Source organism: Zootoca vivipara, chromosome 4, assembly GCF_963506605.1.
Source record: "Zootoca vivipara chromosome 4, rZooViv1.1, whole genome shotgun sequence".
Taxonomy (NCBI): domain Eukaryota; kingdom Metazoa; phylum Chordata; class Lepidosauria; order Squamata; family Lacertidae; genus Zootoca; species Zootoca vivipara.
Window position 1 is genome coordinate 19,066,530 of NC_083279.1, and position 15,823 is coordinate 19,082,352.

The following is a 15,823-nucleotide window of genomic DNA, read 5'->3' on the forward strand; positions in this document are numbered from 1 at the left end:
ATCATAGTCTGCCTATTCCTTTCTTGGATAACTCAATTAGCTGGGACATTCCCCTCGAAATGAAACATCTGGATGGATAGGAATGAGGAAGGAAAGCATCATGCACACTCAGATCCCACTTGAGCATCTCTGAGCCCCCATATTAGCAAGGGTGCGGACCATGTGCCCCTCCAGATGTTGTTGGATTCCAACTCCCATCAGCCCTGGCTAGCCGGGACAATGGTCAGTGTTCTAAGCAAAAATCTGCTCTTATTCCCTTACACAAGAGCCTTATTGGGTTCTCCATCGGTCGGAGAATATATAACAGAGGCCAACCAGAGAAGTTTGAGAAGCAAAGCCTTTATTTGCTGTTGCAACAGGGTCCTTCCCCTCACGCAGGAGAACAAGGAAGGAACCCAGAACAAAAGAGAACCTCCACTTTTATCAGTTTTCCCATCACCAAGAAACGCCCCCAATACATCATTCCTACATCACAGCTATGTAATCAATACCTCACAAAAGAGGAGGGTTCAAGGTAGAAATCTGAGCAGTTTTGACACCTCTCCTAGTCCTCCTATCACCCCTCCCAGGTGTGAATTCCTAAACACAAAGTGAAATTAACATTTTCATAAGAGTTGATCACTGTCTTTTGTTCAGAGGAGTCTTCCATTGTGAATGAGATACCATTGACAGGGAATTATGGCTCCCAAGTTGCTAGTCATGTGGAAATGTGTGCATATGCTGATCCTTAAGCCTTCCTTAAGGCAGGGTTGAGTCCAAGCGGGAGGGGCGAGGGTCTCTGGAGTGGAGCAGAGGCGAAGAAGGTGGTGTTGCGAGGGATTCTGGGTAACTGCAGCTGTCAGGTTCGGTCACCCCTCTCTGTTCATTAGTAATGGTGTCCTGCAACCCCCTTATAATTTTCTATAACATCAGGGATGGTGGGAATTGCAGTCTGGTAACATCTAGAGCAGGCATAGGCAAACTCGGCCCTCCAGGTGTTTTGGGACTACAACTCCCATCATCCCTGACCACTGGTCCTGTAAACTAGGGATAATGGGAGTTGTAATCCCAAAACATCTGGAGGGCCGAGTTTGCCTATGCCTGCTCTAAAGGGCCACAGGTTTCCCAGCCCTTTTTGTAGATTTACAAAAAGAAAAATACACACCAATAATTAAATTTTAGAACGGGGCAAGAATAGACTTGGGGTAAACATGGGGGGGACGCCATAAATAATTCAGAAATTAGATCGTTATAGCAAAAGGGGAAAAAACCTTGATGGAAAATCACGTTTAAAAATGTCCTGCTCTCTGGCGCCATCTGATGATGCATGCTTATAGCGCATTCAAATTGCTGTTTCTTTACTGATGTAGCTGAGTCCTTGGAAGCACAAAGCTTTTTTAAAAAAAAAAATCAAAGACTCCTTGCATTGTGTTCTACTCCCCCTTTCTTCCTGCCCAGGGCGGCCCTGCCCTCTGCCTGCCCCCCAGAGCCAGTCGCAGCCTCTCCCTCTCCTCTCTCCCTCTCCAGCAGCCAGTATGAGCTGCCCCCCAAGGAAGGAGGCTAGCAGCGGCTGCCATGGAGAAACCATGGAGAGGCAAAGGAGTGCTCCCTTGCAGCTGCCACTGCCAACACCACTCAGGACAAGTGCCAGCTTACTCTCCTCTCTGAGCTTGGCGGCGACAGCACTGGCAGGGGAAATAGGGGCATTCCAGGATCAAATCAGAAGCCGGGGTGGAATTTGTAATTCCGGGACTGTCCCTGGAAAATAGGGACACTTGGAGGGTATGCTATTGTACTCAGAGAACATCTGTACCTATGCTCACAGATACCTTCTTGATTCATCCACACAGGACTTGGTTGAATGGGTGGCGTAGAAATGTTGGGGAATCTCAACTACTAGTAGCTACGGTACTAACTACTAACTAGTAATTACTAAAGAACTTTTTAATGAGGGTGAAAGAGGAGAGCGCAAAATGTGGTTTGAAGCTCAACATCAAAAAAACTAAGATCATGGCCACTGGTCCCATCACCTCCTGGCAAATAGAAGGGAAAGAAATGGAGGCAGTGAGAGATTTTACTTTCTTGGGTTCCATGATCACTGCAGATGTTGACAGCAGTCACAAAATTAAAAGACGCCTGCTTCTTGGGGGGAAAGCAATGATAAACCTAGACAGCATCTTAAAAAGCAGAGACATCACCTTGCCGACAAAGGTCCATATAGTTAAAGCTATGGTTTTCCCAGTAATGATGTATGGAAGTGAGAGCTGGACCATAAAGAAGGCTGATTGCCGAAGAATTGATGTTTTTGAATTATGGTGCTGGAGGAGACTCTTGAGAGTCCCATAGACTGCGAGAAGATTAAACCTATCCATTCTGAAAAAAATCAGCCCTGAGTGCTCACTGGAAGGACAGATCCTGAAGCTGAGGCTCCAATACTTTGGCCACCTCATGAGAAGAGAAGAATCCCTGGAAAAGACCTTGATGTTGGGAAAGATGGAGGGCACAAGGAGAAGGGGACGACAGAGGACAAGATGGCTGGACAGTGTTCTCGAAGCTACCAACATGAGCATAGCTGTCAAGTTATCCCTTTTCTCGCGTGGAAGCCTATTCAGCATAAGGGAATTTCCCTTTTAAAAAGGGAGAACTTGACAGCTATGATTACAAGAGTGTGAACTGCAGGAGGCAGTGGAAGACAGGAGTGCCTGGAGTGCTCTGGTCCATGGGGTCACGAAGAGTCGGACACAACTAAACGACTAAACAACAACAAACTACTAGCCACAATGGCTATGTTCCAGCTCTGCTCTCAAAGGCTTTGAATACCAGTTGCTGACCATTGCAGGTGGGAAGAGTGCTTTAGGTTCTGTTTGTGACCTTCCCAGAGCCTGAATAGGACCACAGTCTGTGCAACAAAGCTACATGCAGCCCGCCAGCTTTTACGATGCCTGCCAAATGCATCACAATGCCTTTCTTTTCATAGTTTCAGGGATGTAGCCACCTCCGGATGTTTCTTAATCCCCTTGTGGGCTACCTCATTTGGCTGGCAAGCTACGGATGGCTTTGTGGGTCACAATTTGTGCCAGCCTGGCAGGATAACGTAGGATGCCTTATCTGCTTCCCTTTTTCTCAATGGCACTGCTTCGCATGCAGTAATTTATCCCGTCCATGTAGGAAAACAATAACCATGCTGCCTCTGCAGAAATGGGTATGACAGACACAAGCACAAGCTGAGGGGTGTATATGCTTCTCTTACCGTGCACATGTGAAACAAGATGCCCGAGGAAATGATATCTGTATAGCAAACCATCAGATGTGAACAGCAAAGCAGAAGATCTGCCCTTCTGTAAGCACTGGGAAGAAAGCATTTGGGGGAAGGCTAGCTCAGTGCTAGTGCTTTTTGTGTTTTGCATGCAAAAGATCCACAGTTCAGTCCCCAGCATCTCCAGGATGTTGTCTGAAACCCTGGAAAGCCACTGCCTGTCAGAGTAGACAATAAGAAGAGGGATGGACTAGTGGTCTGGCTGAATGTAATGCTTCTATGCTCAATGCAACATATAGGATCACCTATATATGATTTAGGTAGCATGTCTCTCATGTGAACAAATCCCCATGAATCTCGGGTTTCCTGGCTTGGAGCAACACACACACACACACACACACACACACACACACACACACACACACACGGCTGCTGTTTTGTGCAAATCTGGTAGATTGAGAAACTTGTATTTAAAAATAAGCAAAGGTGTGTGCAGCGGCAGGGCAAGCCGATCAGGCGTCTGGGGTGACCTGCATGCCCTGCACTCAGGAGCGGGGCCAGCCAAGGTAAGACGCTCTGTGGGGCCTCCGATGAGTCTTCCTGCCTCCTCCCGCTTAGCCGCCCTACAGCTGAGAGGGAGGTGGCAGGCAGACTGTTTGGGGCAGCACAGAGCCTGCGGGCGCCCAAGCCACCGGATTATTCCCAGGAGAATAATGAGCATGGCTCAGGCGCGCTGCAGGCCCCGCGGTGAGTGCCGCCCAGCATTTCGTCACACACCCCTCAGTGGTGACACTTGCCCCCACCCCACCCCCTTCCTCTGCCCCTGGGTGTGTGCTTACAGGTAAACAAGTACCAGTGTGCATGCCCCGTAATGACCCCAAGCAAGGCCAGCCTGCCCATGAACTGGCGTGAAGTGGCTGCCTCAGGCAGCAGGAGCCCCAGATGCAGCACCCTCATGGAGGGTGCCAGTATAGGTGAAGCAGTATAGGTGAAGCAGTGCCAGTATAGGTGCTGATTTAGGTGCCAGTATAGGTGCCTGTGTTCTGGCCAGGCCTGCGTCTTTATATATATATGCCTGTAAAGGTACAGGTAAAGGTAAAGGGGCCCCTGACCATCAGGTCCAGTCGTGTCCAACTCTGGGGTTGTGGCGCTCATCTCGCTCTATAGGCCGAGGGAGCCAGCTTCCGGGTCATGTGGCCAGCATGACAAAGCCGCTTCTAGCGAACCAGAGCAGCACACGGAAATGCCGTTTACCTTCCCGCCGGAGCTGTCCCTATTTATCTACTTGCACTTTGATGTGCTTTCGAACTGCTAGGTGGGCAGGAGCTGGGACCGAGCAACGGGAGCTCACCCCGCTGCAGGGATTCGAACCGCCGACCTTCCGATCAGCAAGCCCTAGACTCTGTGGTTTAACCCACTGCGCCACCTGGGTCCCTTATATATGCCTGTAACGAGTGCTATTTTCCTTAAAAAAAGAAGATGATGTGCCGGAAATCACCACAAACACCTGCCTTGTTCTCTGAGAATGGCAATGGTGCCCACCTGAGAGGTGCCGGAACTGAGTGTCTGCGAGTTCCGGCTGGAAAAAAAGCCCTGCCTGTGGTGATGTTTTGCTGAGGGCTCGCCCTCCCTCCATGTCCCCTACTTCCATTTTGTTTCCATCACCCCAAAGGAAAGGCTGCAGCCTGCCTTTTCCCACAGCCGGCTGCTGAAGGCACATTGATGGTGTTTCCATTAAAACATCTCTTTTGCAAAGAAATGCATTCGCGCAAAAGAGCAGTATTAAAAACAAATTGTTTCCCTTGCCGGTTTAGAGCTTGCCTTCGGGGATCATTCCATGTGAAAACATCATCCGGAGACAGAATTCCTGTTCCAATTTGGCTCAGAAAGTGTTATCCCTTTTGTACTAAATATAGGTGTGTGTGTGTGTGTGTGTGTGTGTGTGTGTGTGTGTGTGTGTGTGTGTGAAGCACACACTTGCAGCTCGAGCCTTTACCATACAAGGGGACAAGGAGGTGTAACACCATTATCGTGTTTGCTTTCTCGGTGGAAACTAGATTGTGTTAGGAACTCCTTTGATGCCAACAGCCATACATAGCCATGCTTCAACCTCTCTGCTGTGGGAAATAATAAATATGCTGAGAATCTCCTTTAAAGAGTCTCTTTGCATCATATATAGTTTCCTTTAAAACACACACAAGATACATATGCAAAGGACTTCTCTGAAATGTGCCGACTTTGTGGTTTAAAAAAAGAGGGGTTGGGGGAATCTAGAAAACAAATTTATTGAGAAACTTGAATTTATTGATAAATTAGAAGGGCCTTCTCGGTAGTGGCGCCCACCCCGTGGAACATCCTCTCATCAGATGCCAAGCAGATAAGCAACTATCGGGCTTTTAGAAGACATCTGAAGGCAGCCCTGTTCAAGGAAGTGTTTAATGGATTATGTTTTACTAGGTTTTAAATATTTTGTTGGGAGCCGCCCAGAGTGGCTGGGGCAACCCAGTCAAGATGGGTGGCCTATAAATAATAAAGTTATATATTTTTTTCCTTATGAAATTATTCACTGGAAAAACTAATTTTGCATCATTTCAAAACTTAGCAAAATTTCAGATTTTGACTTCTGGAACTTTGGACTTCTCTGGATTTTGTTTTTTAAAAGTGATGCTGTTTATTTATATGCTTAAAGGTATTTCTACCCTATCTTTCAATCACAGTTTTATTAGGCTTCCACAAGGCAGCAAGGACCAACAACTTAAATAGCTTATAAGGGGATCAGACAGATTTATGGACAATCAACGGCTACTAGCCATGGTACCTACTGTATATTCCTGCGTATAAGACTACTTTTTAACCCAGGAAAATCTTCTCAAAAGTCGGGGGTCGTCTTACATGCTGGGTCGTATTTCTTATACGGCGAGTATATCCCAAACTCTATATTTTAACTGGAAAAGTTGGGGGTCTTCTTATACACCCAGTCGTCTTATACGGTATTTGCTCCTGCCAGGATCAGAGGCTAGGGTACAAGATTGGGAGAAGGCAATATATACAAGTTTCCCATTGGACAAGACCACAGCCAGAAAAAGGATTCTGGACTAGATAAGGCTTACATTGTTAGACTTCAAAGGCAGCTTACAAGTCAATAGGGGGGAAATCATGGGAAACATCATTAGGCATGCATCAGTAGGAGACAGCAAAAATGCCTGGTGTAGTGGGTTTAATGCCTAAAATGACATTAATGCAGAACCCTGTTGTCAGGATGCTGTCAGCGGCTCCCAGCTGGTTGCCCTGGAAAGCATAAAGACAAGGAAAAGTTTCTTACCGTTCTTTTTTATTTCAATCTTTACAGAACCCTTGGATAATGGTGTTGTCCCGGGTGAATCTCCACCTCTTCCCCATCTCTCCCACTTCCTCATTCATCACTTCCTCATCCGCCAGGACCATATAACACAGGTCCTGAAAGACCTACATTGGCTCCCAGTACGTTTCCGAGCACAATTCAAAACTGACCTTTAAAGCCCTAAACGGCCTCGGTCCAGTATACCTGAAAGAGCGTCTCCACCCCCATCATTCTGCCGGGACACTGAGGTCCAGCTCTGAGGGTCTTCTGGCAGTTCCCTCGCTGCAAGAAGTGAGGTTACAGGGAACCAGGCAGAGGGCCTTCTTGGTAATGGTGACCTCCCTGTGGAACACCCTCCCTTCAGATGTCAAGGAGATAAATAACTACACAACTTTTAGAAGACATCTTAAGGCAACCCTGTTCAGGGAAGTTTTTAATGTTTGATGTTTTATCGTGTTTTTAATGTTCTGTTGGGAGCTGCCCAGAGTGGCTGGGGAGGCCTGGCCAGATGGGCGGGATATAAATAATATATTATTATTATTAGTAGTAGTAGTAGTAGTAGTAGTAGTAGTAGTAGTAGTATTACTTCTACAGGTGGTGCTAGGTGCCCTCTGTCTTTGAGTTCTTTGCTCTTCTACTTTTAAGGCTTGACGGGTTCTGGGAGATAAAGGGTCTGGGATGCTTTCTAGTGACACCATGTCAGCTGGGTGTTGTCCCAGCTTTCCCCCTCATCTGCCTCTGAGCTGTGACCTCCCTCAATCCCCTGTTGTAAATCTATACTGTCTTCCCCTTCCTCCTCCCTGGAAGGGTCAGGATGAGGAGGCAGTCTCCAACATTCCTCCTCTGCCAAGTCCCTGCCCCCTGTTAATAGAACCTGCCTTTAACAAAAGCATTCTGGTGCATTTAGTTCAGTACTGTCTGCACACAGAATGGCGGCGATTCTCCAGGGTTCCCTAGCCATACCTAGAAGGATTGAACCTGGAACCTCCTGCATATGCTCTTCCATAGGGCAGAAATTGGATTCCATTTGCATTTAAAGGTGGCTCTACCAAATCTGAAGCCATATGGGAACAGATACACAGCTAGCCTTCAAAATTCACATAGGATTGTGCCTCAGCTCTTCTCACTTTCTTAATAAAATCTGGTGAAGGGGGCAATGGTAAGAATTGTTGTTGAAACAAATTGTCAAAACAAATTGTTGTTTCACCAGAAAACTGTTCATCCTTTGTTTCCCCTCCTGCTCTTCACATCCTAGACTGTTTTTGATGCTTTCAATCAGGGTTTCCCAACAGCTGGGTCTCCAGCTGTTTTTGGACTACAATTCCCATCATCCCTGACCACTGGTCCTGCTAGCTAGGGATGATGGGAGTTGAAGTCCAACAACGGTGGGAGACCCAAGTTTGGGAAACCCTGCTTTAGATCAGGCACCCCCAAACTGTGGCCCTCCAGATGTTTTGGCCTACAACTCCCATGATCCCTAGCTAACAGGACCAGTGGTCAGAGAAGATGGGAATTGTAGTCCAAAACATCTGGAGGGCCGAAGTTTGGGGATGCCTGCTTTAGATGGTTTCAGATGGTTGGGTTGCAAACTTAAAATGTACAACACCAAGCTTATTTGGATTGCTTTTCTAGCCTAATCCTCTACATCTTTTTACCTGACCTTACTTCCAAGTAAGACTGCAACCTCAAGAAATCATACATGACGATAATTACACACCAAAATACCTAGGAATATTTAGGGCACCCACCAATGATGGCTGACCCTCCCAATTATTCAGCAGCAAATCGTTAAGAAAAGCAGCACTATCTTCCCCTTTGACACATGAAGAAGTTCAAGTATTTGTAATGGTTTTTGTAGACATCTTTGTATATGCAATTAGTGGTTAAGTTTCTATGCCTGTGCCAGAATAGCTTTGAATCGCATTATACATAGCACACGTCTCTTCTGCAGCCTTTATAAATCACATCCGCTTGGCTCTCGGTTACAGCTCTGCCCAAGTTTTCAAACCAGAGCATATAATATTTCTTTGAGACGAGAAGTGGCTAAAACAAATTAGTAGCATGCTCAATATCAAATGAAGAGTGACACTTTAAGCACAGATTGGCGCCAAAGCCCTCAAAGAACAAAGCCCACACAGGTTGAGGTGGTAATTCATGGATTTCCCACCACCTCACGATACGCAGGTTCAATATAACCAGGAAAAAATAAATCATTTCACACATCCTTCCTGTGCTACTCTCAAAATGATATGCCCCTAATAATGTTCAGAACGGGAATTTTTCAGCTGAGTCCCTGTATACCTAAACAAGAAATTCTTTGCTGCTCTGACTTTTGAAAAGACACCTGCAGCAGTCTGATCACTTCTGAATTTTTTTAGGAAGTCGTTTCGTGACTGGAATCAGTAAGGAAGGGCACATTCGCCATGCTGTTAAGTGAGACCTCACCAACCTGGTGCCCTCTGGGTGAGTGGGACTACAGCTTCAATCAGTCCCAGACAACAGAGTCGTGCTTACTGGGGGAAGATGAGAACTGCAATCCAAAACAGCTGGAGCACACCAGGTTGGCAACTGCTGCTTTAGCACAACACCCTCCTCCTCTTTTGCAAAGCAAGAAGTGCTCTCTAGAAGAGGCTATTTCCTGTAAGGAAGTGAGTTGTTAACCAGCAGATTTTCTCCTGAAATTCACCTCCACTCTCCCTGCAAACTGATCTTTCTCTCTGTGGGGTTTGGAACTGCCAGAACTAGAGAAGAGAGATCAGTGGAAATAGCAGACAAGCAGGGCCGTCTTTAGCACATGTGATGCCGGGGTGCAAATATCTGCCCAGCGCCCCCAAATTACCACAGATAGTGTTGGGGTGGCCGTAGCTGCATACTGCCAGCCATCTGGGGGGGCGCAACTCTCCCCCATGCCGCTGCGGGAGAGCGATCCCCGCAGAGGCTTGGGAGTGAAGTTGCACCCTTCCCAAGCCTCTTTGGGAAGAGAGCGCAGCTTCCCTCCCAAGCCTCCTCAGGAGGAGAGCGATCCCCACAGAGGCTTGGGGGGGGGGGAAGCTGCACACCCGCCAGCCATATGGTAGCTTCCATCCTAAGCCTCTGCGGGGATTGCTCTCCTCCTGAGGAGGCTTGGGAGGGAAGCTGCACACCCGCCAGCCTTATGGTTGGCGGGGCGCAGCTGGTGGGCGTGCAGGAAAAGGGGAGGCTGCCGGCAAAGCCGCACAGCTCCCCCACTTGCTGGGGTGCCCCTGAGAGGCTGGTGCCCTGGTGCGACGCACCACTAAGCCCTATGGGAAAGACGGCTCTGCAGACAAGTGTTTCAGTACAGTGCTACTACTCTCCTGAACGGCTATATTTGTAAGGACATTATATTATGATACTGGTCCCAATATGCCCATGGATGATAAACCATGAGATTCCTCTAATTCTGATCTTCTTAACGACGTGGCGTATGAGCAAGCCTAAAGAACTTAAAACTGTGGACATTTCTTATTATCAGCTGTACAGGTGAAACACACAGATAGGAAAACAGATTTTGAAAATATATGCAAGTATATAAGTGATCATTAAATCTGATACCATGGGATATCAGTTTTCTACATTCTGCTGGGAAACATGACAATGCTAATATGATTTATATCAGGGATCAACAACTAGAGACCTCAGGACCAAATCCCCAGTTGCCAATTGAGAGCAAGAGGGTTGTACAGCCTAACCCTATGAGAGGCAGTGTGGTGTACTGATCCAAGGAGGCCTGGGTTCAAATCCCCACTTAGCCACAAAACTCACTGGATGACCTTCAGGTAGGCATTGATTCTGGGAGTTGCAGTCCAAAAGCATCAGGAGGACAACACCTTGACTGCCATCGTTTTAACCTCACAAGAAGTCTGTGAAGTAAGAGAAAATGGATGCTTTAGCCGAGATTCCTGCATTGCAGGGGGTTGGACTAGATGACCCTTGGGTCCCTTCCAACTCTATGATTCTATGATTCTTCCAAGATCACTCAGTGAGCTTCATGGCTAAGTTGGGATTTGAACCTTTGTCTCCCTAATATTAGTCTGAGGACATTCTAATCACAACACCATCCTGGCTCTCAATTTTTTTATTATTTGCGTAAGGATGTATAATCTTACAGCCAGAAGATTCTCTCTGTCTCTCGCTTTCCCCTTCCCCATGTTCCAGATTTCCACAGAGGGGCATTGTGACATGTCTCTGCTAACAGGAAACTTTGGGCTGATGTTCTCCAGGCCTTTAGAGCTGACAAGCAGGAAAGGCTGCTGGTCTGGTGGAAGGAGGGGGTGGAGTTTAGCAGTGACTGATGGGAAAGATACAAGTGGGTTTCTTTAAAAAATAAAATAAAATCAGGGAGACTGCCTTCAGAATGCTCTGTTATCAAAAGCCTGTACAGTGTAGGTACCAGACAAGCAGTGGGCAGACAAACCATCTCAAGCAAGAAAGGGTTTTCTCCAGCAGTTGGAACTAAATCAAGGACTCTTCTGCTTGGACAACTTGCAAGGTAAAGATCTATTTCAAGTCGGTTTAGAATGAACACAAGTATTTACGAGAAAACCAGAGGATGTCTCTTTTTAATTGATTCTTATTTTAAAAAATGTGTTTCTTTTAGAAGTCCCTTTGATTTCAATGAAATCTTACTTGGAATTTATTTCGCCGAATGAAATAGGACTTGATTTGATTCTGCATAATGTGTTTCAAGTGAAGGTGAAGTAATTCAGGAGCATCCCCCTAAACATGTTTTAAATAGTTCTGCATTTATTTTTACTTTGGGTTTTCATACTTTTACTGATTTGTTTATGGGATCCTTTTTTTTTTAAGCCATCTCAAGTGTCTCATAATTTGCCCAAGAAAGAGCAGCAGTTCAGAGATACTCACATGCATGCAATCAATATACCGGTACCTTAACAGGTATGGGGATGTGACTATGTGGTGGGAAAAGAGGAGGAATTTCGATGCAAGTCACTCCTGAGCAGACATATGTTAGCAAATAACCGATCACACATTCTTTTCCCTGGGTGGGCCACAATCCTACCGTATGTGCACGCTTTGCCAAGGAATGAGTCCCGTTGAGCTTAGTTGGACTTACTTCTGAATGGGCATGTTAATAGGATCACGTGCTGGGAATCATACCTTAACCAAAATATTATTTCCCCGATGTTTGGGTGGCTTGTGATATTTCCCTTTAACAAAGATTGTTGGCAGAGATTCCCCAGAAACTGCGCCCATCGTGCATGGGTATACCCGGGGGTCATTCCGGTAAATAAATAAAAATACTTAATTAAAAGTCGAAATTGTAGAAAGATTTTGACAGGTGTTTCTGAGTATTGGGGGCAAAAGAAAGTAATTATAAACTCTTGTTGAGACATTTCATTCTGAATCTGCTAGCCAGAGCCAGGCAGAGGATGACATGTGGGTGTCCTGCCCCCCACCAACATAAATCCTGGCTATGCCCTGGACGTCGTGGTTCACCCTTGAGTTTAGAGGATACGCCCCCCCCCTTGATATTAAAACTGGAGCGGTTAGTTCAGTGGGAGTAGCAGAGACCCTCGCTTTTACGCAGCTCGCTGTTTTCTTTTGCACCTAACCTGGCTGCGCGCCCGGGAAAAGATCAAAGCGGAGCGTAAAGATATAGTAAAGAGGCTTGGCAGGGTTTTTACCCCGCAAATCACGCTTGCTTGGCTCGAGGACGTGTGTGTTGTTTTCCTCTTCTCCTTTTCCCCTCCCACTTCTCTCTGGGTTTCCCGACGGCGCACAGCGCTGCGCTCAGCAGACGGCTGGGCTGCTTCGCCTCCTGGCGCGCTCAGGGTGGGCGCACGTGTTTGGGGCTGCCTGGGATTGGCCGCGACGGGGATCCGGCGGGCGCTGCCACCTGGCGGGCTTCCTCCAGAGAGCTGATCCCGTATCCGGAGGCTTTCTCTCTCTTTCTCTCTCTCCTGCCCTTTTAGATCCAAGGCGACGACGTGCGCACCAGTCTCCTCGGGCAGCGGTCATGGGTAGGCGCAGCGCCTGGGAGCTGTGGATCCTGGCGCTCTTCTTGCTCCGCTACGGCGCAGCGCTGGAGCCCAGCAGCGCCTCTCCGGCGCGCCTTGAAGGGGAAGCCAGGCGCAGCAACCCCTCCGCTGCCGCTGGGAAGAGCAGCGTGGCCCCGATCGCCGCCGGAGAGCAGCTGGAGGAAGAGGACACCGGCAGCTCCAACCTCTCCAAGACGGTGACGCCCGGGAAGGGTGGCCGAGCGTCGTACCCGCCGTGCGCTAGGAAGACGGACATCGCCGAGGCGTTCAAGTATGTCAACTCGGTGGTGGCTTGCGCCGTCTTCGTGCTGGGCATCATCGGCAACTCCACGCTGCTGCGGATCATCTACAAGAACAAATGCATGAGGAACGGCCCCAACATCCTCATCGCCAGCCTGGCGCTGGGAGACCTGCTGCTCATCATCATCGACATCCCCATCAATTTGTACAAGGTAAGCGGCGGCAGACAGCAAGGCGGGCGGTTGGTGGCGTGGGAAGCTGCAAAGCGGCAGCAGACCTAAGCAAGGGGACTCCGGCGGCTTGCTGTTGTTTCCTTTCTCTCTCTCTCTCTCCCCACCCCTGAAATGTTTATTAAAGTTTTAACGAGACAATAGAATTATATCTAGAACCAGTGCTTTTCTCCTCTTAAAAAGTTTAGGGGTACTCATTTTGACTCAAAAAACCCACCATTTTATAGTTCAAATTGGGAAAAATAAATACAGTAAATGGACAAAAGTACAAAGTTTCACAAAATGTTTAGGGGTATGCGTAGCCCTGTGTCCCCCCAGAAAAAAGCACTGTCTAGAACAAATGATATCTAAAGAAGTGTGCATGGTATCTGAAAAAGTGTGCATGCACACAGAAGTTCATACCAATGACAAACTTAGTTGGTCTCTAAGGTGCTACTGGAAGGAATTTTTTTAATTTTGTTAGAACAAATTAAGTCAGAAAAAGAAAGAAAGAAAAGAGAGGAGAAAGACAATAGATAGATCTATCTCCCTCTCTCTCTATTCTATTTATACTCTAATCTTCAATCCACATGCAGTTCAAAGAAGTGAGTCTGCCCAGCCCAACCAGGGATGTTTTCCCCTTAGCCTCATATCCTCAGAAAAACCCACTCTTAGGCTGTCTCCCACACAGTCTCCTCTCTTCTAACCATCACCTCTCTCTCTGTATGTAGCTTCATTATGCAAATGACATTAATAAGAGCGCTACCAGAAATTAGCAATCATAAAAAAGTTGTTGATTCCTTTTGAGGATGCTGGGCTTTAATTTGAAATCGCTCTGTAATCTAAGTTTGAGGGACTTGGATGGTAATAAAGGGGTGGCCTCTGAGCATGTGCAGAGTACATCACAGGCCTTACTCATTAATGGTGGCTGACCCACGCATGCATGCCGTTGAAAGGGCAGAGCTTCTCGGGCGAAGAATTGCGGAGTTTACACACAGGCTCGGATCCTTGCGGAGTTTACACACAGGCTTGGATCCTTGCATCCATTAAAATAGAGGAGCGGTTTAAGTAGAATTAACAGTGCAGTACATGCTTATTCTGAAGAAAGTTCCACCGTATTCACTGAGGCTTACATCCCAGAATTGCAGCCTAAGTCTTCTAAAGAGTCTCAGTCATAAAATGTTTAAGCTCTAAAAAGAAACTACAGGGCTGCTAAGAGTTGCAAGTTTTGCAAGGGTTGCAAAATTAAAAGGAGTAAACAGCCATTTGGTGGGGGTTTTGAACAATTGTTTTGTCAAAATTTATCTTCTGTGCCATGAAAATAAATAAAAACAGTATTGTTTTTTTTAAAAAAAATGAGTACTGTAGAAAAAAGTGTTTTTACAGTGAGCACTCAAGAGCACTCAAAAGGTTATACACTCTGCCCTGGAAACTCTTTTGTCTAATAACAGATATGTTGGGGTTGTCAGCACCTAGAAGTGAGATAAAGGAGCTCTGCACATGGTCAGAAGCATTATCTGCTTTATCATCTCTTCAGAGGTTCTAGGTCTGAACCCTGCTGTTGAAACCTGGCTTCTGAGTCTTGGTAACAACTGCTTGTCTTAGGCTGCAATCCTGTGCACACTTTCTTTGGTGTAAGTCCCATTGAATTCAGTGGGGCTTACTTTTGAGTAAATGGGTGCTGGTATGAATTGTCATGAGAACTGGGGTATGCTTTGTGAGGTGAGCAGAAACATTCACTTTTCACGCCCCCTTTGACTTTACTATGAGAAACTCAGCCAGGAGATAGATTCTTTGTAATCACTGGGTCTTAAAGAGTGCTTAACTCTGGTTGGATTTCATTCACATAGTACTGTATTTCACACCATGCAAAACAGAACTCAGGAACTTTCTGCTGTGATGTTGAATAACACAAATATTTATACTGAGGATTTATTACAGGGCAGAGGGTAAATTTAAGAGCCTGAAATTTAAAAAAGTAGACAAATTCATGAAAGACGGAAGTATCACTGAATATTGTCTCAAAAACTCAAATTCCCCCTAGAGTTTAGACGGCAGTCCTAATCCCATTTATTCAAGAGTAAGCCCCATTGTATTCTGTTAAACTTACTTCTGAGTAGATATGTTTAGGATTACATTTTGTTAGAGATATACACAGCCTTATCTGATACCCCAGGCAATGAAGGTGATCTGCTGAGACTGGACTGCCCTTTTTAATACCAAGTATTTGAAGATATTTGAATATGAATAATTGGGCAGGGGTCGGCTTCATGCTAGGGTCCCCAGCTGGGGTCTTGGGGAGAAGCAGCAAGCCTTGAGGCATGTGGCTTGGCTCACTCGCTTGAGCCAGTTATGGACTCCGCAATTTTGACTCGTTTGACGAGGAAGAGAGCTACATTTGGACAATCCTGGTTTGTGGAAGTTGCGCTTTATCAGTCTTTTTATGAGGTCCCATTGAGGTTCAGTTTGGCTGATGATAGAATATATGACCATGATGCACTGGCCATTGGCCTGCCCCATCATTGCCCCATAGCATTTGGAATCAACTAGAATCACCGTGATACTAATCACATTCCTTGACCAACAACTCTTTGGCCATTTCCTTCTGAAGTCCGTTCCATTCTCAGCTGGTGGCATCGGACAGTTTGGTTGACTCATGTCTTGCTGGGATAGAACAGATCCTCAGGATGTGTGCAAAGGAAGTGTCCCTGACCACGGTGACCATCCCAGCCACAATTCAAAGCTTGCCAGTTTCGTTCCTGCTCCCAGCCCTTCCCAC

The 15,823-nt window shown here is 46.6% G+C and overlaps 1 protein-coding gene across 3 annotated transcripts in view; it reads left to right on the forward strand.

Annotated features, from left to right (window-relative positions):
* Nucleotides 1-10,938: 10,938 nt before the first annotated feature.
* The window catches only part of EDNRB (endothelin receptor type B), a 29,021-nt gene continuing 24,136 nt past the window's right edge, over nt 10,939-15,823 (forward strand). The window contains exons 1-2 of one of the 3 annotated variants that reach the window (XM_035116137.2): nt 10,939-11,085; nt 12,530-13,047. In XM_035116137.2, coding sequence (XP_034972028.2) covers nt 12,574-13,047 — 474 coding nt within the window. In that variant the 5' untranslated portion in view covers nt 10,939-11,085; nt 12,530-12,573. Of the gene's footprint in view, nt 11,086-11,212; nt 11,289-11,333; nt 13,048-15,823 lie in introns of those variants that run through there. The other 2 variants (XM_035116138.2, XM_060273355.1) reach the window with 2 other exon arrangements.